At 45.8% G+C, this 24768-nt stretch overlaps 1 protein-coding gene across 8 annotated transcripts in view; it reads left to right on the forward strand.

Moving 5' to 3' along the window:
• Positions 1 to 5094, forward strand: part of NELL1 (neural EGFL like 1) — a 322104-nt gene extending 317010 nt beyond the window's left edge. For all 8 annotated transcript variants that reach the window (XM_064163058.1, XM_064163057.1, XM_064163059.1 and 5 more), the window contains 2 exons: positions 1427 to 1651; positions 3070 to 5094. In XM_064163058.1, the coding sequence (XP_064019128.1) occupies positions 1427 to 1651; positions 3070 to 3120 (276 nt within the window). In that variant the 3' untranslated portion in view covers positions 3121 to 5094. The remainder of the gene's footprint in view (positions 1 to 1426; positions 1652 to 3069) is intronic.
• Positions 5095 to 24768: the final 19674 nt, after the last annotated feature.

Consider the following 24768-nt stretch of genomic DNA (forward strand, 5'->3'; position numbering starts at 1 on the left):
AGATCATTGAGTCCAACCCCCCTGCCAAGCCAGGTTCACTTACAGAAGGTCACGCAGCAAGATATCCAGGTGGGTTTTGAATGGTTCCAGAGATGGAGATTCCACCACCTGTGGAATGCTTCAATGCTCCATCACCCTTGATTTAAAGAAGTCTCTCCTCATGTTTAGATGGAACTTCTGTTCCAGTTTGTGCCAATTAACCTTTGTCCTGTCACTGGGCACAACTGAAAAAAACCTGCTCCCATCCTCCTGACACCCACCCTTTAAAAACTGATCAGCATTGATGAGATCTCCTCTCAGCCTTCTCTTCTCCAGGCTAAAAAGACCCAGCTACACAAATGGGAGTAGAAGGTGGATGTCAGATCACTCCAGCTGTAGACCAGAAGTTCTTGTTTAAGGTCCTCTGATCCTGTTGGAATAATCTGCTCATTCTCTATTTCTTTCTGCTAAATTATTGGGGGATTTTAGTTTGGTTTTATGTTTTTTTGCCCCCACAAAGCTAAATAATGAAATGACTCAGTGGAACATAACTGGCATTGCTCTAACAATTCTGTTAGGAGTTGACAGCAAAATCAATTTTGGCTGTTGCTAGTTAGATCAATGCTCAGTGCTTCTCAAACATACTAACCTACATCTATCTGCAGCATTAACTTTCTATTTAAACAATTGCTGTGATTCCACAGAGAGGTTTGTGTGACCAGGTGTGGAAAGAGTCTGCAAGGTGATTGCTGCAAAAATTAGACTCTGTGGAAATACTTAAACCCAGTGTTTAATGTTGCCCTAGAGGGCAAAGGTCCCCCTGCAGCCATGATGGCAGTGTGGCAGTTGTTCAGCCAAGGAACAATGAAGCCTGGAGAAGAGAAGGCTTTGAGGAGACCTTGGAGTGGCCTTCCAGTATCTGAAGAGGGCCTACAGGAAGGCTGGAGAGGGACTACTGACAAGGTCTTGTAATGACAGGACAAGGAGGAATGGGTTTGAACTGGCAGAGGGGAGATTCAAACCAGATGTTAGGAAAGGGTTCTTTGCAGTGAGGGTGGTGAGACACTGGCGCAAGTTGAGGGTGGTGAGACCCTGGCACAGGTTGCCCAGGGAGGTTGTGGAGCACAGAATCACCCAATGTGATCTCTGATCACATTGGGTGATTCTGTGCTCCACAACCTCCCTGGAGAAGTTCAGGACCAGGTTGGATGAGGCCTTGAGTGACCTGTTCTAGTGAGGGGTGTCCCTGCCTGTGGCAGAGGGTTGGAACTGGCTGAGCTTTGAGGTCCTTTCCAACCTAAACCATTCTATGACTCTACAGTCTGCTGCGTTTAGGAAACTTCAGCTCAGTATTCATGCATTTATATGACCAACCAAACTGAGAGCTGATCTGTTAAGGTTACTTCAGTGGTGACACTTTCAGTGAGCTTTGCTTCCATTCCTGCAGGAAGGAGAGGTGGATTGCTGGCCTCTTCCGTGCCCAAATCTAAACTGCGAGTACACAGCCATCTCAGAAGGAGAGTGCTGTCCCCACTGCGTCACTGATCCCTGCCTGGCTGACAACATCACCTACGACATCAGGAGAACCTGTCTAGATGGCTACGGAGTCACAAGGCTCAGCGGCGCTGTGTGGACTATGCTGGGATCTCCTTGCACAACCTGCAAATGCAAGGTAGAGTGGAAATGGAGATGCTTGTTGCTATGTAAAATTAGGGTCACTTTGCCCCTGCAAGCTCACGTTCAGATCTGGGGAAAATAAATTAAACCCAAGGGCAGAAGCTGATGAAAACCTCACCCCTTTTGTGTTTGCAGGCTGGAAACAAAACAATTCCGAGCTTGTTGAAGATGTTGAGCACAGATCTGTAATATCCTAGCACAAATTTCAGAGATTCTGCTGGAGAGCCCTGCAGGCATTCTCAGTATGAATCTGGGCTACTGTTTTAATGATTGCCTAATGTGGATGGTTGTGAAAATGCGTTTTAAGGAGCCAGTAAGCAGAGGCAAAACCACTGTCGGCAAGTACACAAGTACAAACGCACTGCAGCTCAGAGCTGAGGGTGCTCTCATAACAGAAGTGGATAGGGAATGTCACAGTTTCTCTCCCCAGATCTCATCAAGATAGATTTTACCCAGTGGCTCCACTGCAAAGTGCAGTCTGTCTCCTTTGCTCCATGTGGTGTTGCCCCCCTGCACTAATATCAGAATTATGAAAATCTTGGTTTGGTCTATCAAATGTTCTTCTGTTCGCTGTTGGAAACCAAGCTGTTGCTCCAGGGCTCTTCTGCCATCCCTCAGAGTATTCCTATTTGTCTTGGATTAAAAAAAAAATAATATATATATATGTAGATAGATATAAAAATTAAAAATTGCTTCTCTGGGGTTTTGGTGGTTGCTGCAGTGTTTTGATTGCATACTGCAGTTCTGTAAATAACTGATGTTGCAGAAGGCTGTTTAACGACGCATCGCTCTCCAAAGGTGTGTGTTGCGTGTCCCCACCATATAATCTCATCTGCTGTGAATTCAGATTCTGAAGTATCAGCTTATTGCAGACAAACAGGAAGCTGCCCTGCATGGGTCCCATCTCAACTCTCTCCTTCCTTGCGTGGGAGAAAAAAATCCAATCATCTCTGTTACCATTGCTGTGCTTATTTATCATGGGTACCACTGAGCCTTTCAGGTGTAGGTTTCTAGTTCAGTTGTAGTTCAGGTGGCAAAGGCAGCCTCTTTGACAGAGCCACCACATGTGGGAGAGAGTGATTTGCCATTGGAATGGGCTGCCCAGGGAGGTGGTGGAGTCACCATCCCTGGAGGTGTTCAAGAAAAGACTGCATGAGGCACTTAGTGCCATGGTCTGGTTGACTGGCTAGGGCTGGGTGCTAGGTTGGATTGGATGATCTTGGAGGTCTCTTCCAAACTGGTTGATTCTATGATTCTATGACTGCTAAGGACACCTTGGAGGATGTCTTAAGCAGATGTTACCGTGCAGTAGATGTGCCAGAGATGCATCTATCTGTCCGTGCCACCAGCCCCTTTGCTCTTTGTGCCTTGCTGTGCGGAGGTGACTGATGCCCTGCTTGTTTGTCTGTGCAGAACGGGAACGTCTGCTGCTCGGTGGATTTAGAGTGTCTCAACAATAACTGACATAGGCAGACTGGACTGTGCCAAGGGAGGGAAGCCGCCGCCGCCGACACCTGAAACGAAGCTGTTACGCGTTGGCATTTTGTACAACAGACAATTGCCGAAGTCTCCGCCTGAGGAAGGTGTTTGGGAGTTGCCTTTGGGACCTATCACTATGCTCATCCTTGCTAGCCTTGTCTGGGTGACTTACGGTACAGCGCATAGCCGTCAATGGTCGTTCCAAGTTCTCAGTGTTGTAGATGACACTCTGCTCCTGTCGAGCCCTTTCTGTTATCTCATGCCTAACCTAATGCTGTATTTTTGGTTTAAGTTGTGTACTGACCACATGAGAGCCTTCAGCTCCTCTTCCTTTGGCTCGAGATCTTACAAATGAGACAGCCTGTTGTGATTTTTTGTCCCACATGTCACATACTTAGTTCCCAGGTCCCTGTCGAATGTATTTATGAAAATATGTATGTATGTACAGTCAAATTGCATAGCACTTATATTTCACAGCTGTCCAACATTTTAAAGCATACAAAGGTATATTTGATTGGACAGAATGGAAGTGATCAAAGTTAAGTCTGTCTGAAAAAAACCCAACCCAAAATTAAATGCCATCATCTTGACAAAATGGCCAAATGAAAAAGAAACAAAAGCACTTTCTCCTCCCAACACGGGGAGCAGCAGCAAGACTCCTGTAGTGAAACAGGACTGGACCAACATTCCACTGCCAGTCCAACACGTTCAGGGAAGGATCACCTGTCATTAGCAGTCCTCTGTGTTGCAAGAGAAACTGCAAGCGCTGGAGAAGGGGATGCACCCTCTGGATTGTGCAGTGATAGAGCAGTCAGAGACCCTTGGAACGATATCGTTTGAATTGACTAGTTTAGAGTTTGCTTTTGGTTGTAACTCCATTGATGAGTTCAGAAGTTTCCCTTTTGTGTTTGCAGTAGTGACAGTATCTGCCACGCTGGGTTACTGCCACCGTAGTGACCAAGTGCAGGAGCACCTGTACCAGCCACGGATGGGCACAGGAGACCTAACACTTGGTAGCTTTCAGTACCTGGTTAACAGCTTATAAGCAGACTTTTCTCTTTTCATATTTTATCACCCTGAAAGATACTTACTTTTACATTCACTACACCTGCAGTGTCGCTTAGGACCTAAGTTTAGACAAACACAAAACTCTCAGCCCTATACTGAGGTTAGAGTTTAGATTCTTTTCAGCCAGAGTCTGTTCTTTGTTTGTTGGTTTGTTTTTTTCATGAGGCTAGAAGGTTTGTGGCATTAGATCAAGAATATATTTCTGCAAGGATGGCATCTGCAGCTTCAGTGTCACCATTTCAATGTGCTGTTGTGTTTTCCTCTGCTCATTTGTGGTGGTTTTTTGCTTTGTTTGTTTGTCTCTTTAATTGACCACACTGAATATACGGAAGAAGAATGCAGGAGTAAGCTTAGTGGCTACAGTTTGGGAAGTCCTACATTTGTGAGTTTTGGGGGGTTGTTTTGTTTGTAGTTCCATGCAGAGAAATGTGAAACTGATTAAAAGAATGACATGTGACTATACAGTGGCAGAAAAAATTAGTTGTCTTTGAAATGAAGCACTGCTGTGTTTCTTCTGAGGGGAGAGTGGCAAAACAATGTGAGAGTTACCTGCAATCATTCAGACAACTTAATTCCCATTTTTTTACACAGAATTTGTTTTACCTAACAGGTTTGTGTGGTAAAGTTGAATTTATTTTCCTAAAATGCCCCATCATTTTCAGCTACTAATGTACTGCCTATATTTGCATCACCCTAATGATTGTATAATAAGGGGAACAGTTGTGTTTTATATGATACTCAAAGGATGTTTGTAAATCATAATGTCAGCTCATTTTGTATATCACGTTGTAAAACCCAATGGTAATTCAGTTGGATGAGATCTCCAGTGGGCTGAGATATAAAGGGGAATGATTTAAAACTTGTGGGCATCTAAATAAACTCCTATGTACAGATTGCTTTCCCTTAGTTTTATTGGCAGATTTAAAACGCTGATCTCTGGTCTTTTTCCCGACTTGGAACTTGTGATGTTGCTAAAAGGAGAAGTGTTTGCCTGGAGATGTAGCATCAGAGTTGTAAGAAATACTTTGTTTACGTTTATCTGGACAAAATCTTAACACTGCAGTCTGTCACACACACCAATTCCTGCAGCTCTGGGAATGGGATTAAAGACAGCACAGGTTGAAAATCACTCTTTACCCATTTGTGTTGCAGTGGCGGAGCCCTTTCCCAGGATGCTTTCTCGAAGCTCCAGGCTGGATCATACTTCACAGGGGCAGAGAAGTTCATATTGAGCACTGGAGCAGGCTGCCCAGGGAGGCTGTGGAGTCTCCCTCTCTGGAGATATTCAAGAACCATCTGGATGCATTCCAGTGCGATCTGCTCTAGGTGATCCTACTCTGGCAGCGGGGCTGGACCAGATGAGCTTTCGAGATCCTTTCTATGATTCTATGATATTTTTCCACTACCCAGACCCTTTTTCTTCCAAAACTCAAGTGCAGATTAATTCAGTACAACCCTTTCTGAGCATTTTACACAGCATTATGTGTCTTTGTCTCTAGAGTGATACAGTTGGAGTTGTTTACGCAGAGTCCAAATACTGACATGGAGCTGTTTATGTTGCATTTTAAGCAGTTACCCTGCCTGTGATGAGCTTTTCCTCATGAAGCAATCTGATCACTAGTTGCATCACAGTTACCTTCAGAGCCCTCAGAAGCCACAGATCGCAGCATATTGAGGAGGAAAGCATCATTCAGAGTGTTTCCCTGTGACTAAGGTAAGGACTTTCCAAACCTCTCTCTTGATGAAGTTTCCTGTAAAGCTCTGAGCACCACAGTGCAAGTGCTGAAAAACTCCCAAACATAATAATCAAGTTTAATAGGAGAATTTCTGGAAGCCCTCTTTGTTTGTGAGATGATTTCACTGCTCAGAGTAGAAGAACAATGGCATGCATGTGAGGAGGACTACCAATTTAACCTCAGTGAAACGAAAGTTGCTGTAAGTTAAGTGACTTGGTCAAAGCTCTCACTCTAGGCAGTTGGAATTTTGTAGCTGCTCCTACTCACCCTGTAAAGGAGCAATTTCTGTGTGTGCAACACTGCTGATGACCAAAAATAAGGCAGAAAGAGAAAACTGAACTGCCAGCTCTGGTAAAATGTTTTTTGCCACCTTCTTTTGGCAAAGAGTTCATGCATTCATAGAAAGGGTTAGGTTAGAAGGGACCTTAAAGATCACCTAGTTCCAACACCTTACACTGGACCAGGTTGCTCAAGGCATTATCCAGCCTGGCCTTCAGCAGCTCTAGGGAGAGGGCAGTCACAGCCTCCCTGGGCAACCTGTGCCAGTGTCTCACCACTTTCAGTGCCAAGAATTTCTCCCTAATCTCCAGTCTAAATCTGCCCTCCTCAAGCTTCAATCCATTCCCTCTTACCCTGTCACTACAAGCCCTTGTAAAAAGTCCCTCCCCAGCTTTCTTGTGGCTCTCTTCAGTACTGGAAGGCTGCTCTAAGGTCTCTTTGGAGCCTTCTCTTCTCCAGTCTGAACAGCCCCAACTCTCCTAGCCCTTTGGACATCTTCATAGCCTCCTCTGGACCTGCTGAGGTTCCAGCCTAGGTTCAGCCTAGAGACTAAACCAGAATATGCTATTGTATCAGTTCTGCTCCTTGTGCATTTGCAAGCTCAGTTAGTGAGTTAAAGCAAGTGCAAGTGTTCTTTATAGTGCTCCTAGTCTTGGCTGCTAGTGACCGTTAAAGGCCAAACAGCGTCCACAGTGCTCCCCACACATGCAGAATAGTGTCTGTCTAATTCACAGGAACGGGTAGGAGATTTATTAATGTCTCTGTGTTACCTCAGAGAGCTAAATAACAACTGTCTTCCAGTAATACATCTTCTCCCATGAGCTGTCAGTGAGTCTGCAGGTCTAACTGTGTACAACATTTAATTAATAACATCTTTTCCATCAGATTGCAGTGACAAAATATCAGCTGGGTTTTGGGTTTGTGGTTTGTTTGTTGTTTTTGGGTTTTTTTCTCTGTGACAGACAATAATGTTTTGCAAAACAAAAGGTAAAGTGTCAGGAGTGATTACACAAATGGTGGAGTAGATTAGAGTAGAATTAAGTCATAACTCCTACAAGCAATATGGAAATGCTTTTCATCTAATGCACCTTACATAAGCATCATTAACGAGGAGATTTCAAAAGGGCCCCACGATACAGTTTGATGTAACATTTTAAGTAAGTATTGTGATAAGACATAATTGTTTGAGGAATATGTTCTGCCATCAGAAAGATGTACTTACCAACAAGCTGCTGATCCTCTAAAGGCAGCGCTTTGGTGCTTGTAGAAGTTTAAACTGGTGTAAGGAAGAGTCATGGTCTCTGAATGCTTCACATTTTTTTTCCTTTCTTACTGATAAAAATCCCCAATAATTATGTTTCAGCTAGTCATGGACCTCAGAGAGGTGTTAGTGAGGTGCTGGTATTGCTTGTAATCTGCAAATAGTACTTGCAGGTGCTAACAGGATTATTCCTTGCTGCTAGCTGCCAGTGAGCAATCCTTTCGTGTGCAGGTTGAAAGGTGCATGTCAGTAAACTGATGGCAAGGGTCAAATGCAGGGGGGGTTAATGGAACCATCAAAAGGAAATTTGCAGCACATGGGCAATGGATGTCAAAAATCCTGTCCACTCAAAAAACCACCACGGGCCAGTCAGGAAACAAACAAGAGCCCTCCCAGACCCATATATGTGTTGTTTAAATTCTTTGCTGCTGCTTCAGGTGCGCAGCCTGAGGGATGCTCTGAATTCTGATGAGTGCATTTCTGACTGGAAGCCAAATCTTTGCTTCAGCAGTGCCTCATGCTTGAATTGTTTTTCTTCCTGAATTTGTACATGAGATTGTTTTATTTAAGTGGTTTGATTGGAACTGAGCAGTGTTTGGAAGCAAGCCTTACCCTGTTCTCTCTGTCCCTGGAGCTGTTCAAGACAGGACCGGACGTGGCACTTGGTGCCATGGTCTAGCCTTGAGCTCTGTGGTAAAGGGTTGGACTTGATGATCTATGAGGTCTCTTCCAACCTTGATGATACTGTGATACTGTGAGATCAAAGTGGTTACAATGGGATCTGGAGTAGTTCAGCCTTCCTTCTTGTGTGTGCCTCTATCTTGCTGGGGAGGAAAGGCATGGAATTACCTCGCCAGCTCACTTGGGTTTGGGTGGCACTGTCACAGCCAGTGGAATTACAGGATTGTGAGAATATTTACTCTGGAGACAGCAATACAGACAAACCCTCTGACAGTGGTTTTCAGTTGCCGTTCTCTGTTCCTTTCAAGCAGCCAGCCCTGTTCTCAGTGCACCTATGCTAAAGCTCTTTATTACCGAGTGGTTGTAGTGCATGTGTGTAGATCCACCAGGTGATTCAGTGAAGAAGGGCTCGGAGGTTCTGCAGCAGGTCACACCATCAGTCAAACACAAAACAGAGACCAGGAGCTGATCATGAAATTAAACCAGAGCTGAACCCTCCTGCTCTCTAATAATGCAGTTGGTTGATTGCAGTTGGCTTAAATCTGCTTTTCCAGTCACGAGGACGGCAGCTTTCCTTGGATTGATGCAATGCTTCTTTGGCCTGACTTTGACAAATTCCCTTTTGCACACTTCAGTATTCAATATGCAGCTTTGGATTTCTAACTGAATATTAGGTAAAATTCTCATACAGGTGCTAGGATGTGTGTGGGCTCTGCTGCTGTTGTGCCTCTAGACTCAAGGTAGGCATTTCTTTACTCAGTGTCTATGAAGGTAGAAGCAGTGTCACTGAACTGTGTCCAGGTCAGCACTAATTTTAAAGGCAAGCCTTTAATTGTTAAGATGGAGGGCTAAGGAAAACTAAATATGCCTTTAAAGAGTACATTTGTATCTGGAGAAATGATTTTTTCAGTTTGGTCATTTCCTCAGATTGGTATGAAATAATCAGCTGCTTAATATGCTCTTTAACCACACATTTATGTGGGATTTGCAGGGTAGAAGGCAACTTTGAGAACTTGCTAAGCACTGCCTGAAGTCATCCTGCTGAGCAGGTTTTCATGCAAAAAGCTAGCATTTCTTTAGAAACTCATACATGATCTCCCTGCAGTGTGGCTGAGGGTGGTCAGTGTGCTGGAGCATCTGGAGGAGGCCCTCATAAAGCTGTTAGCAGCAGGATGACAGGACTCACACATTGTTCGTAATGGGTGATGCAGAGCAGAGTAATAAGCTTGATTCCTCCTCCTTCTCCTCCCACTCTCCACCAAATTAGTGAAAAAGGCCTTGGAAATGTCAGAAACGCTAGGAATGAGTTGGGTTTCTTAGTGCAGGGGACAGTTAAGGTTGAGCTTCCCAGGACTGAATGGGAAGAGTGGAAGTATTTAACTGTGTGCCAGAACCTGTCCTTACCTCATTGGCCGAGTAGCGATGTCAACAGGTATTAATAAATTCGCCTTCTGAATTTGGAAGCATTTTCATTCTACTGAAATGGTTTCAGTATTGACTCTCTCAGGGACCAAAAGAACCTTACCTCTGCTGTTTGGAAGGAGGACTGCAGACCACCCCTGGGCACAGCCTGGTCCCTGTCCGTGAGCTCTCGGAAACGCCTCATTGCTCTCCGAAAACAAATGGGTAAACCAAGAAGAGGACTGTAGCCAAAGCCGAGTCAATAGACCTGTAGAAGGGAGGATAAGTGAGCCTGTAATTGATAGCAGTCTTACATCAACCCTTAACAACCTTTAGGCATCACTAGAAAGTATCTTAAGACATGCAGGATGGTGTAAATCACAACTGCTGGCTGCAGTTCTGTACGCTGCAAAGTTCAGAGGAATTAAGCTGAAGGTTTTCATTGTCCAGGTATTGCTCAGTGTGAAAGTTCAAAGCCATTTCTCTTCCTGAATTAAGGCATTATCGTAAGCTATCTGGGATTATGGTGTGCACACACAGGCCTTCTGCAGCTGAAGGAGAAAGAAATTATCCCTGATGACCTTTCCACCTCTGAGTAGCCATCTTGGTTTATGTCACTTGTCAGTGTTTGAGGTAATAGCTACAAAGTGAGCTTGTCTAGTGTGAGTAATCCTATTTCAAGTGAAAAACAAATGTGTGCCATCTATTTCAGGTGAGTCGATCCACAAGATGGATAGCAGTGAGCAAAGTCAGCCCCACACGTTCCCAAATGATACCCCAGCAGTGCTACAGTCAAGAGCTGGGCTTTGGTATCTGCTTTGGAAATGTTTCTCAGTGATCCTGAGATTTTGGTGCTGAATTTGTATTTGTTGGTAAGACTGCAGCCTGTCCTGGGCCACAGAGGCCACAAGAAAGGGAGTCACCCAAGCACCTGAAACATCTCTAGTGAGGGGGCAGGCCAGAAGCACAGGCTGGTGTGTGGCATCTGCCTTTCCCTGGGAGACTGCAGGCAGCCTGGGCTTCAGGGACAGGCTGAACTGCGGCTCTGAGAGCTCAGCTGCCCTCTGAGGAATGCAGGGCTTGGGCAGCTTCAGGAGGGGCCACAGGCCAGTCACTGATCTGAAAGATTGGTTTCTGCTGCAGGCCAAGCTCAGTGTGTCAAGGCTGAGTGTACATCTGAGCCTTCACAGAAAATAATGGGCTAGAGAGAGCTGACTCCCTTTAGGGGAGTTTGAGAGCCTTTGGAAGGCAGCTGATGCTGGGGCCAGGTCTGTGCTTGGAAAGAAGTGAAACATGGTGCTTGTGCTGACCTACTTTCTGCTCAGTGTTTGTGCTCTGAATTTATGCCAGAAGGTGACCATTTCTTGTGCCTAAGTGAAAGCAGAAAAATCCCCAGACCTGTGAGGGAGGGGGACCCTCCCCTAAAACTTCAGCAAGTAAGAGCAGAGCTAAAAGGAAACACATTAAGTCTTGGTTACTGAGCAGGCAAATACACTTAGCAGTTTTAGTTCTAATGGGAATGCCATAGTATCACAGCAGTGCCAAACTCATGGTACAGCTTTAACACAGAAAACCTACTCACCTAGCAGCTAAGTGGCTGTCAGAGCTCACTGTGCACTATGGTGTGTCCTAGAAGTGTATGCAGAAACATTTTCAGCTCAGAAAATGTATTCTACCCAAAAAGGATCTTTCAACAAGTGCAAAACAATTGCAGAGCAGTCTGTTAGTGGAATTTGGTTCATAGCTAAGGAGTGATGCTCAGTATTTAAGGCAGAAGGAATTATTATGTCAAAGCTTGCAAATGGAAGGAAGAGAACTGGAAAGCAAGTGAAGCATCATGTCAAAGTGAGAAGTAACTCCAGATGAGGAGAGGCTGAGGGAGCTGGGGGCGTGCAGCCTGGAGAAGAGGAGGCTCAGGGCAGACCTCATTGTTGTCTACAACTACCTGAAGGAAGGCTGTAGCCAGGTAAGGTTGGGCTCTTCTCCCAGGCACCCAGCAACAGAACAAGGGGACACAGCCTCAGGCTGTGCCAGGGCAGGTCTAGGCTGGATGTTAGGAGGAAGTTGTTGGCAGAGAGAGTGATTGGCATTGGAATGGGCTGCCCAGGGAGGTGGTGGAGTCTCTGTCCCTAGAGATGTTCAAGAAAAGACTGTATGGGGCACTTAGTTCCATGGTCTGGTTGATAGGATAGGGCTGGGTGCTAGGTTGGAGTGGATGATCTTGGGGGTCTCTTCCAACCTGGTTGATTCTATGGTCTCTGTATGTTTTGTGACATGAGAGTACTGCCTATAGCCAAATTTACTGCTTTATTAAGCTCGGTCTAGCACCAGACACAATGAAGTCACAGTTCACAAACTGGAAATCCAGTCTTACATATGTAATGGGACATCTACTTTTGGCTGTCTGCATGAGAGAGGAGTGGAGCTAAAATCAAGCAAATAAAACTTATGTTACTTGAGGTTGCAAATATGATGTCACTGGGCAGTTGAAGTGCAAGAGGAAGGTGCAGGAGAAAGCGGTGGGCTGAGCACCAATGATACTCTGAGCAGAGACAAATAGGTTTGTGAAGCTGGGGACACTAAATGTGGAAGTGATTGATAGGAAGGATTCCCAAGCCAAGGAAGCCAAAAAAGTAGTCCAAAGGAGTCAATACACTAAAAGATGATTAGATTTGTTTTTCTTTGTCTTCCAAGCATAGACACTTGAGGTTTGACACTGCTTCAGCAGTGGTTTTACTTAGAAATGAATCCAGAGTGCTGCTGGCGCTGCCTGGGCTGTGACCCTGCCCACAGGGGAGAAGGTCCAAGCGCAGGAGCGCAGGGCTTGGAGCTGCTGCTTCCCCGAGGCAGGGGGAATGTGCTTGCTGGGGGTCAGCACAGCCCACTGCTTCTCTGGGGCTGTGTGAGGGAGCAGGAGGCCGGAACAAGGGGTTGCTGTGCTTTAATTTAGATGTGTAGGCAGAGCTGTTTACAGAAGATAAGGAGGAGAGGAACTGTTGGTTTATAAGATTAATGGAGTCTGAGGCTTAGTTGCCTGGGATGGGTGTAGTGAGAATGGGGCTGGTGCCAGGGTGGGGGCATGGAAAGGCAGAGCAGGCAGGCAGCAGCCTGGCATTTGCTAGCTGTCTGGCTGGAGCTGTAAAGACAAGATTTATTGTTGAAGCAAGGGGCTGTGAGTAAAATACAGCGGGACTGGGATCTCCAGTCTCTGCATCGCTCATTCCTTCCTCCTGAGCGGGGGAAAGCAGTGACTCCAGTGGCAGCTTAGAAGTGATTACTGCAGGCTTGATGCTTTGTAGACCTCCAAATTAAGTTCTGCTTGCAGCTGTGCCCTCCCCATCCCACATCCCCATGTTCATCCCTGGTAGAATATTTCTTAAATGCTCTGTGGGACGTCTGAGACCTTACAGTGACTGCAGAGTTCTTCCCAAGCTGTTCTCAGATGTTAGGCATTTAACAGAAGGGTACCTTAAATGCATGCAGAGGGCCGTAGACAGTTAGTGAAGAGCAGTAGATACCTTTGAGGGCCTTTACAAGGAATCCTGGGTGCCTGCCTTGAGGCACACAGGTGAAGTGAGCAGAGAGGTGAGCTGGGCAGAGAGGGAGCTGTGGAGGGAGGTCAATGTGCGAAGCTCTCAGCTGCACATGTTGGTGATTAAAGGTAATAATGGAATTGCCAGGTAGGGTCTAACGATGTCATGTATCAGATAATCACCAACTCTCAGCCTCAGAGGTAAACAAAATCTTTTCTGATGAGGGTGAACTTTCACAGGGAGTTACAATTTCTCTCTCTGCAGGATTTCAGTGTAATCTAACCAGTTCACTTATTGAAATGCTAAAGCAACCAAAAAGCTTTTTGATGGGGCACTGTCTTAGGCTTGACAAAGGAAATTGTTAGTCTGGCAGTAAAGGCTTTGCTGCAGCAGAACCTGCTTTGCAGCGATGGAAGCAGATGGTTTACAAAGTTACTGAGTAAGAACTGGTTATTGATTTGCTATCCTCTAACAACATCAATGTGGAGTGATAATGTACTGTACTTCTTGGTACAGAGTTAATAGCTATTTTTACATTACCTGGCTTCTTGCAAAGTGGCTACTAGCAGGGAAAGGAAAATACATGGCTGGCTACTATCTTGAAGCAGCAAACAAATTGCAGTGAAGCACCACAGAATGCTGATATTTATAGCTTCTGCCTCTGACAAAACCCTCCAAATCACAAGTTCACACTTCCCCCAATACCAGGCAGAGCCCGAGCCCTGCTGGTTTACTGTTTGCTTTCAATCCATACAGCTGGTTTAGCCCAATGCTAAATCTGTTCTGTTTTACAGAACTCAAGAGGGCAAAGGATTTTTAGCAGCCACTGAGCATCCAGTGAAGTGTTCCTGCTTAATTTTGTCTCTTGGCTTGAAGAAAAGAAGATTCTAGCAGGTGAAAACTGCAGCTAGAAGCAGGAGTATGTTTAAATAAACATGCACTAAGCATTTCCTCTTGCATCGTGCTAGCTGCTTAGTTCAGGCTGGGGGGGAAGGGAGGAGACAATTATCTTTTGGCAAGGAGATTTTCACTCGAGCTATTGTTCTCCTAAGAAAACAAACTTGCAAGTCAGCGACATGCAGGTGAGTTGTGACCCAACCAGCAGCAGACGTGCAACACTTACCAGGTTTTACACTGCTGATTTAATTCCATTTCTGATCATTTTCTTTTTTGCAGGTTAGACTGTCAAAGCTGCTGGGTGCTGGCCCGACCTGTGAGTCAACTTGTTGCATGGTGTTACCCCAGTGCATGTTCCTGGGGGCTGCAGTGTGCTCTGGGGAGCAGCATGGGCTGGTAGGTGGTGGTGTTTTGGCGCCTGGTGAACTGGATCCATCGGTACCTCTGCCCAGCCTTCCCCTCTGCCCCAGTCTGCAGAGCTTCCACAGGGCATCCTCAGCTGTGGCTCCCCTGTGTGAGAAGTAAATGACTTTAGAATGAGATTGAACAAGGCTAAGTGCAGGGTTCTACACTTGGACTACAACAACCCCAAGCAGCAGTTCAGGCTGGGGACCGAGTGGCTGAGAGCAGCCAGGCAGAGAGGGCTCTGGTGGTGCTGGTAGATAGTAGCTGAACATGAGGCAACAGAGTGCCCAGGTGGGCAGCAGAGCCAATGGCATCCTGGCCAGGATCAGGAACAATGTGGCCAGCAGGACAAGGGAGGTTCTTGTGCCCCTGTGATCAGCACAGCTCAGGCCACACCTTGAGTGCTGTGTCCAGTTCTGGGCTCCTCAAGAGAGATGTTGAGGTGCTGGAAGGTGTCCAGAGAAGAGCAGCATGGCTGGGGAGGGGCCTGGAGCACAGCCCTGTGAGGAGAGGCTGAAGGAGCTGGGGGTGTGCAGCCTGGAGAAGAGGAGGCTCAGGGCAGAGCTCATTGCTGTCTACAGCTACCTGAATGAAGGGAGGTTGTAGCCCGGTGGGGTTGGGCTCTGCTGCCAGGCAACCAGCAACAGAACAAGGGGATGCAGTCTGAAGCTGTGCCAGGGGAGGTCTAAGCTGGATGTTAGGAGGAAGTTGTTGGCAGAGAGAGTGATTGGCATTGGAATGGGCTGCCCAGGGAGGTGGTGGAGTCACCGTCCCTGGAGGTGTTGAAGCAAAGCCTGGATGCGGCACTTAGTGCCATGGTCTGGTTGACCGGCTAGGGCTGGGTGCTAGTTTGGACTGGATGGAGTTGGAGGTCTCTTCCAACCTGGTTGATTCTATGATTCTCTGACTTGTTCTGCCTGGTGCAAGCTCTGGAAAGGGTTAATGTGCCACTGAGTAAACAGCAGGAAGAGGAGAAAAAAACTTGTTGTTGCAGAAAAAGAAAGGATCCCTGGTTTCATGATGCCAATCTGGGATGAGGATCGGGGTCTTTTGATCTTGCTAGATGATTTCTTCTCTAGTTTTTAAAGCTGGTGTTTTTATTTAGAGCTGGCTCAGGGAGGCAGAGTAACCTGCCCTCTGCTCACGTGCCAAAGCAGCACGGCCCGGTTATGGAGACATAATACACTTACTGATTAAGTAATAACATGACAAGGCAAATAAAAGATTTTATGACAAATTTAAATAGCAGAGGATTAAAGTTCAGGAGGACTGGGGATTAAGAAAAGGGACTTTATCTGGTCAAGGTAGATAGTGGCCATTAAACTGTCCTCTGGGAGATTTGCTGAGCCATGAATCAGAGGAGCTGTTTGTGTGCGTATGAATTGCCAGAGCTTGTTTTTCTTAATGAAATGCAGGCTGAAGCAATTCATGTGCCATGCCCTCCTCCTTCCCAGCCCCACTCCCCTACCCCTCCTCCCCGTGCCGTGCATTTCCTTTATTCTATTTATGGGCTCATAAGTGGGAAATAGAAGGTAATTGACTACTCATGCTGCATTTAAAATAGTGGCATACCTAAATCCAATTATGCAGGGGAAGGTAATGAGTGGCAACTCCTCACTAAGGTGCATTGCCTTCAGCAGCATCCATCCGATTCTCCTTCCTTTGCATTTCCTACAGTGACTGCAGTATAGGCAGGAGAGGGCTGGATGGGTGGGCAGAGGTCAGTGAGATGAGATTTAACAAGGCCAAGTGCAGGGTTCTGCACTTTGGCCACAACAACCCCAAGCAGCAATACAGGCTAGGGACAGAGTGGCTGAGAGCAGACAGGCAGAGAGGGATCTGGGTGTACTGGTAGATAATAGCTGAAGATGAGGCAGCAGTGTGCCCAGGTGAGCTAATGGCATCCTGGCCTGGATCAGCAGGACAAGGAAGGTTATTCTGCCCTTGTATTCGGCACTGGCCAGGCCACACCTTGGGTGCTGTGTCCAGTTCTGGGCTCCTCAATTCGAGAGAGATGTTGAGGTATTGGAAGAAGGGCAACAAAGCTGGTGAGGAGCCTGGAGCACAGCCCTGTGAGAAAAGGCTGAGCGAGCCTGAAGGGAGGCTGTAGCCAAGTGGGGTTGGTCTCTTCTCCCAGACAACCAGCACAGAACAAGGGTACAGTCTCAAGGTGTGCTAGGAAAGGTCTAGGCTGGATGTTAGGAGGAAGTTCTTCCCAGAGAGAGTGATTGGCATTGGAATGGGCTGCCCAGGGAGGTGGTGGAGTCACCATCCCTGGAGGTGTTGAAGCCAAGCCTGGCTGAGGCACTTAGTTCCATGGTCTGGTTGATTGGCTAGGGCTGGGTGCTAGGTTAGACTGGATGAGCTTGAAGGTCTCTTCCAACCTAGTTGATTCTATGAATAAATACTGTAAGAATGTTTTGTGCCTAAACCCATCTCCGTTGCTGTAAGTTTGCAGTGCTGAAGTTTACAGAAGATGTGGTTGTGCTAATTAGAATGCTGCAGCAGACCCTTCCTTACTACTGGTACCACACTGATAAATCCCAATGCGATTTGGGGGGGGGGAAGAAAGAAAGAAAGGAAAAAAAGAAAGTGTTGATTCATTTCTTAAGTGCATCTTTTTTGAGCCATGCAATGTTTTTGAAAGAGCACTGGGATTTCTTTTGAAGCACATCTTGACTTTTAATAAAGATATCAAAAGTGCTTCAAAATACAGCGGAGTTAATTTTGCTCCATCACTTTTTATTAGCTTTTAACTAACTCACCTGCTTCTAGGAGGGTGAGGAAATGGTTCAGATCTCTGCTTTGTCTTTCAGTTTACTTGGCTGTTGATACTTAGGGGAAGAAAATTACCTAGAAAAGAGAAAAAAAAAATTAAAGAATTTTCCCATATATCAAGCTTAAGGTAAAGGAGGACAGAAATGTGCTCCCTTGTGACACCTGGGCTAAGTGGGCTATGAAATACCTACAGGTAACCCAGCAAAACAGCAATACTGGAGCAGCCTGCAGTGCAAAATGGCACTTTAGGAAAGCAGCTTCACATGGCTTGCTGATTCCTGTGATGAAGAGGTCCAGGACTGAAAAACAGCCTAGAGAAGCACCCGGAGCTAACCTGGGGTTTGTTTGCTTATCAGCCTCTTGCATTTCTGCTGGTGCCTGTGGGCTGCTCTGTGCTGTCTGTGGAAGAAGAGCAATACCTGCAGTTCCACCTCAGATGCTTGGACCTTTAATGGCATTCATTAAAGCTTAGCAAGGATGATATGATGTGTAAAAAAATAATCCTGTTGCTTAATTGTCTTCAATGCCAAGGGCTGTTAGGCAGGGATTGCATGAAAAGATGAGAAGCTGGAACATTTCTGTTGTGGGCACGATGGGAGGATCCTCAATTATCTAAACATTCAGTTTGTTGCTGTTGGGTTGTTTTTTTTTTAACCTGTAGTAAATTTTGGATTATCAAAACAAGTAGCATTAAAAAAAATCAGATGCCCTTTAGCTGAGTCATCTTTTCACTCACATCTTGAGAGAAGCTGCTGGCAAATGGCAGCATGAAGTGACTGCTGCCCATTGCCACAGCACCCAAGTGGATGCTTGGAATTTTGCTGGGCTTTAAGAAATAATCTAAGTTGCTTTCCCTGTACACACACCTCAGACATCTCCCTCAGGCACGTATGTGACATTGCACACTGCTTGCCCTCTGAAAGCTTTGTAATCTGTTACACAGTTCCAAAGAGGAGAAAAGACTTCTATTTCATGGCAAGGAATGAGGCAAGGAGTTAAGAGCTGTCATTCTGGGCTTGCCACCTTTGCTCTTCCTCCTGCCCCAGCTGAACATCAGCTGCAGGGTTTCTGAACTGCTGCAAGCAGCGTTTGCAGCCGAGTATGACCCTTGCTAGGCAGCTGACAGGTATGAGTGAGCTGCTTCTGCAGTGTGCTGTTCTGGGAAGCCAGTCCCAACGGATGGGAGCATGCCTGTGAGAGAGGAAGGAAAACTGACAGTGAGGAAGCTGGATGCAGATGTCAATTTGTGCTAAGCAGTTCGGGAGGAGCTCTGCCCCACAGCTATGGAGCTTGCGATCCGCAGCGCCAAAGCTGCGTTATCAGGCGCCGAGCCACACGGTGCCTGGCAGGATTCCAGTGTCATCTCACTGATGAGATAATGGTTTCCACACATGAATCAGACAGCAACGTTAATGGAAGATGTTTTACGACAGGGAGCTTTAAAAGTTCTTCCATTATCCTATAGTTAGACCATTAGGATATTCTGTAAGGTGCAGCATGCTGCGGTTGTGATGACAGCAACACGTTCTTCCTTCAATTGGTAGATAAGATATGATGGGAGCTGAGATTTCCAGGCCTCAAACATGCTTCTGAAATATCCATGGATTACCAAAGATGCTTGGTATATATGAGGAAGTCAGGGTAAAGTGTGGGATACCTAGACTAATTACCTGGAAATGGCAGCCTGAGGCTGGCTAAAGCCCGGTCTGATTAGCATTCAGTGTCAGTGCTGGCAAATGAGGAAGAACAGAAACTGCCAGAGCAACAGAAAGATGAAAGGGTAGTGCTTCCTACCTGTCCTTCAAGCTCTCCTCCCTAATGAAGCCCTCTGCAGCACTTGCAGCCTGCTTGGCAGTGAGATGTCTTGCTCGGGTCTGTGGATCAGGTGGCACGGAGCTCACCATCCCCTGCTTTGCAGAAGGAGAGGAGAGATGGCAGCACCTCCAAACACCTCCCTGCCTGGGCTAAGACCGTGTAAGAACTCAAAGCAGCCAAGTGCTAAATAAGTGGCCAGCCAAAATCAGGGTAGAGCTGCTGAAGCAGCAGGTTTCCCAGGTGCTGCCCCAGTCTGTCTGGGGGAGGGTTTGTCAAGGAAGACAAATGCTGCTGTCCTAGACCTGAAGATGAAAAGCACACTGTCCTTTTCCAAAGGAGGGAAAAATCATTTTACACAATTAGGTTTTAAATCTAAGAAGTGCAGCTTTGCCTTGCTGCTAGCAAACAGTGCTCTGTGCAGGATGCTTATTTATTTATTTCCAAAACACAGTCAAGGCTGCCTGTGATTTGGATCTGATTCCACATTTATTTTTCATAGTTTGTTTGCTTAGCAGCTCTGCAGTAAGGCAGTGATTAGTTAAGTCAGGGAGACATAAATTCAAAGCCTTGTTCTTCATTTTAGATGTTCAGGCTTAATTGGATTTAAATCAGATTAAAAAGTGACTTCTGAGGGGAAAAATCCCCCCCCCAAGCATGAAGAGATGGTTTTAAACTTATCACATAAATGGCAGCAGAGATTTGTATCTTTGTAACATCTATTCCCTCTTACAGCTTGAAATTCTATTCGACAAAGTACTTCTATATTAAAATGGTGGCAGGGTAGAGTAGGAGGAAGCTACTAACTCATAAAATCAACCAGGTTGGAAGAGACCTCCAAGCTCATCCAGTCCAACCTAGCACTCAGCCCTATCCAATCAACCAGACCATGGCACTAAGTGCCTCATCCAGGCTTTTCTTGAACACCTCCAGGGATGGCGACTCCACCACCTCCCTGGGCAAATACTTCCTCCAAATAAATTGTTTTCTAGTCCAGAGTGTTTTCTTCAGAGTGTAGTGAAGTTTTAAGCTTTAACATGATAAAAGGAGGTCGTTCTATGAGTTCATTAAATGTATTAATTGCTGTGAAAATTATATAATGTAAGCTGCATTAAAAGCATGGAAGGGACTCTCCCTGGAGATGCCCTGGTAGTTCCAGATAGTTTCTCCCTTGGGATTTAAGGGACCATCAGAGATTTATTTACGGGCTTGGGCCACATGTAAATATGAGTTGCTGAATTTGGAAGAGTTTGGATGAGGACAGAGTAGTTTTCAGTGCTGTGGGAGTAGTTTGGGGTCTCCACAAACAAAGCAGTGCAGGAACCGTGCATGGCTCCATCCTGACTGTCAAGCAAGGGTTATGCTGTGGGGCAACAGCATTTTGCTGCCTGGCCTTTTGCCTAGTTTACTAAATTTGAGCACTTGGACAAACAGGCCAGCTGCAGGATCAGCTGTCTGTGGCTTTCCAGGCTCCTCATGATGCAAAAGATTAAGGACCTTATGCAAAAATCAGGTACTTAACCATATGGGAGGCAGGATGAATATACAGTTTTTGGAGGACAGAGCAGAGATTTGTATTTAGATAATTTCCCATCTGGAATGATACAATGCTGGGGAATTCATCTTCCCCAAAGGTGTGTTCTTGGGGAGGGGGAGAGGGCTTGACAGAGAGAACTGCTACCAAGATAAGGCAGAAGGAATAGCAACCACTGACTCCAAGTGCCTGTGCTCATCTTCCCCATCAATTATTCAGACAAGAAAGATTTACATGAAAATTAATCATTAAATTTTGAATTGCTTCTTTACATCAATAATGAAATAGCTGTGCCAAATACAAACAGATAAAGAGAACAGCATAAGAAATCATCCTTAATGCACAAAAGGAGAAGTAATGTTTTAATGAAACTATAAAGCTCATTACTGCTTTACGATGGAGGGTTGCTGTCAGTGACCTAGAATAGAGAGCTTTATATGCCAAACGTGAAGCCTCTTGTTTAATCTCTCATATTTGATGTTGGCATATTAAAAATTGTGGGCTGAATTCTTCTACATTGCAGAAGCCAGGAGGTTTTGGCACCAAATTAATTATTGTACAGCCAAGGGGTTGTGTTCCAAGTACATGCATCCAGAATGATCACGGTAGGCATGGCACTTCGATAGCTTTGCTTTTTAAATGGCTACATCCAGTGTATCTCCTGACAAAAGAAACCTAGGCTGAGCCTAAGCCTGCAAAGAACAATTTAACTGGTAAATTTCAAATTGTTATCAATTGCTGTGACTCTATCACTGACCCCAAAATGCTGTGGGAAAGCTAAAGCTTTAGCTTCTTTTGCCCTTACCACTGACTAAGTTTCTAACGCTGCTATCCAGGCAACAAAACGTGGAAAGCATGGAGAATAATCAACCTGTATACACAAAAATCTGCAAGTAAATAAAGTGTTCTCATTATTTATTAAAGTAACATGATGTTGGTCTTCTGTTTAGGATTTCTGAGTGCTTGGTGGTGAGAAAACCACAAATGAAGTCAGATACAGCATTGACCTAGAAAGCACTGAGACCCTGCAGTGTATTTGGTAAGCAGAAATGCTTTCCTAAATTCAATTACTTTTAACTTGCCGGTGGATCTTTTCAGAGCCTTGCTCGTGATGGAATCCCCTCCAAAGGCAGGCTGTGACCATCAAGCACTAAAGAAGTGTAAAGCATCTGTGGGACAAAGTAACTTACCTAATTATGCAAAGCTCTGCGCCGCTTCCTGAGCTGCTCCAGCTCCTTCGGTGAACGTTGTTTTCATTTGGATACAGGTTCGGTTTGCCATTTCCCTTCACCAGTCTGGTGCCTGTACTGAATTAGAGGGAAGACAAGCATAAAGTCAATTCCACCTGCTGTAATTCCCCAGATTGTAAAAAGGAAAGACATTTATTTAATTTGCTTTGCAACCTATAAGCTCTCGAGGGTCATTAATTTCTCAAGAAGTAAATAAGTTCCAGTGTTTTGTTCTTGGATTTATCACTTTTTGTCTCTTCCCATTCTCGCTGTTAATTCAGCTCCTGCCTCTTGCCTGAGTGCACTCTGCGAGAGGCTGCGGCTGGGCTTCTCTAGCTCGGGGACCAGAGCTGGGTTTTCCCTGCTTGCTCTTGTAATTGGCAGCACAAGGCTGCAGGAGCACAGGTAGCACACAGCTGGGGGTTGTGTTTGGGGACATCTCGCTGAGCATTCATACAATCACAGAGTCAACCAGGTTGGAAGAGACCTCCAAGATCAGCCAGCCCAACCTAGCACCCAGCCTGATCCAATCAGCTAAACCATGGCACTAAGTGCCTCATCCAGGCTTTGCTTGATCACTTCCAGGGACAGCCACTCCACCACCTCCCTGGGCAGCCCATTCCAATGCCAATCACTCTCTCTGCCAACAACTTCCTCCTAACATCCAGCCTGTACCTCTGCCGGTAGAACTTGAGACTGTGTCCCCTTGTTCTGTTGCTGCTTGCCTGGGAGAAGAGACCAACCCCAACTGGCTACAGCCTCCCTTCAGCAATGAGGTCACCCCTGAGCCTCCTCTTCTGCAGGCTGCACACCTCCAGCTCCCTCAGCTTCTCCTCACAGGGCTGTTCTCCAGGCCCCTCACTAGCTTTGTCACCCTTCTCTGGACATGTTCCAGTACCTCAGCATCTCTCTTGAATTGGGGGGACCCAGAATGGGATGTGCTGATGCACATCTTTTACTGGTACCAAGGCTTTTTGGGCATGAATCTTACTGGCTTGCACCTCACAGTGAGTGGCATGAGGAGTGCTCATGGGCATGGCAGCCAGCCAGTTGGTGTAGCCATGGAGAGAAACCTGTAGTCTTCTGGCAGAACACCACAGTCCCTGGAGGAAATTGCCTCAGCAAGAAGTTCAGGGGACACAGTCTCAAGTTGTGCTGGGGAAAGTCTAGGCTGGATATTAGGAGGAAGTTGTTGGCAGAGAGAGTGATTGGCATTGGAATGGGCTGCCCAGGGAGGTGGTGGAGTCACCATCCCTGGAGGTCTTCAAGAAAAGCCTGGATGAGGCACTTAGTGCCATGGTCTGGTTGACTGGCTAGGGCTGGGTGCTAGGTTGGACTGGATGAGCCTGGAGGTCTCTTCCAACCTGGTTGATTCTATGATTCTATGATTCTCTTGAGGCCACTTTATTAGCAGCTTTTGGTGGGATGGGGGTGTGAAAATATTAGATTTGGGAGATAACCAGCCTGCATTTTTATCTCTGCTCAAAACAGTAGAAAGGAAAATTATCTTATCTCTATAAACTGCTACTTTTCACTTAGTAAATTATTCCACCACCCAAAGCAGACTCCACACAAAGAGCTGTGGTTGGGAGGCATGTAGTTATTTATCTCGGTCAAAGTGTCTCACTTAAAAAGCTGTCAGAAGGAGATAATAACAATAAATACATATGGCATTTGACTAGATGGGTGCAAGATTTTTGCTAAACAGAAGACATTTCTGAAAAGAATAATTGTAGCTAATTAGAAACCTCCAGTTACGCTTAGAGTTGTAAGAAAGTGAAATCAAATTTAATTATTCAAGGTCCCAGTTGTGCCAAAGATGTTATAAAGAATATCTTTATGGAGACACTCAGTATAAGAAACTGGCTGGTGCTATTATTAGCATGCTCAGTTGCACATTTCCTTTGTATTAGTTTAAAGTTTAATGATGGTATTTGTAGGACTAATTACCAAGACTCTGCACAGCACTCATTGGGGTACTCATCCAAAAGGCATCCATTTATTTGATGCGAACTCCACAGTAGCTTGGAATAAATTCTCTATGTTAAGTATATGTACAAACAGGTACTGGCATCTGGAAATATCTGTGATCCTGCCCATTGCTCCCTTGGAAGCCTCAACAGTGAGCACTAGCATGCTCCTGCATGCTAGCAGAGGATGCACTGACTGACTGCTGGCACTGCTGTGCTGGGAGATGGCCTGCAAAGCACAGCACAAGTCTTTCTGCCAGCTGATCCGTAGGCAGTGTTGGAAAAGAGAGGGTGTTTCATGCTACTTGGAGTGACTGACAGGTAAGATTCACTTCTCCCCACCTCAGAAACCTGGGACAGCTGAACTGGGCACTCCAGGCTTCCTTTCTGAGTTTCTGGAGATGACTGGGTATTTTTAGGCATGACTCATCTGTCCTATTTTAGCTCTCTATTTTAGTGCAGGATGAATTGTACGATGTCCATTAGCTTTAAAGAGAGCCTAATCTGAGTAGTGCTGATGTGGATCTCTTAATTGATTTATCTAGATCAGTTCTACCCCTGTCTGCCAGGGTCTTTAAAGCATCAGGCTAAAGCTGAAGCAAACAGTGCAAGAGAGGCAGTGCAAAAAGATGTCTTTTGCTCTGCTTTTCCCAAACAGCAGCATCTTGTCAGGTGATGATTTTGTCAGCCAAGCACTTGAGTTGGCTGTGGTCATTTTGTACTGTCAAAACTACTGTTGGTCCTAGTCTACAAGCCAAAGAGTCTCCATCTGTACAACCTCCATCTAGGTGGAAGAGAAAGTTTTTTAGTCCCCTTCCTTCTCAAAGCATTTGGTTTTCCACTGACAACCTTCTTTTTTCTCTTGCTCTATCCCTGCCCTCCTTTTCCCTGTGGCTTTTTGTCTTGACCCCTCCTGCCACAGCCAAACCTGCCAGTTCTTTGTAGCTCCTCTGAGGCTGCTTTTGTTGCAGCTAAGCAAAGAGGCTCCCTGCCAGGGAGGCAAGAGTATCAGCTGCACCTCAACAGTGCACTTGTTGCAAGACCTCCAA

Source organism: Pogoniulus pusillus, chromosome 24 (assembly GCF_015220805.1).
Source record: "Pogoniulus pusillus isolate bPogPus1 chromosome 24, bPogPus1.pri, whole genome shotgun sequence".
Taxonomy (NCBI): Eukaryota; Metazoa; Chordata; class Aves; order Piciformes; family Lybiidae; genus Pogoniulus; species Pogoniulus pusillus.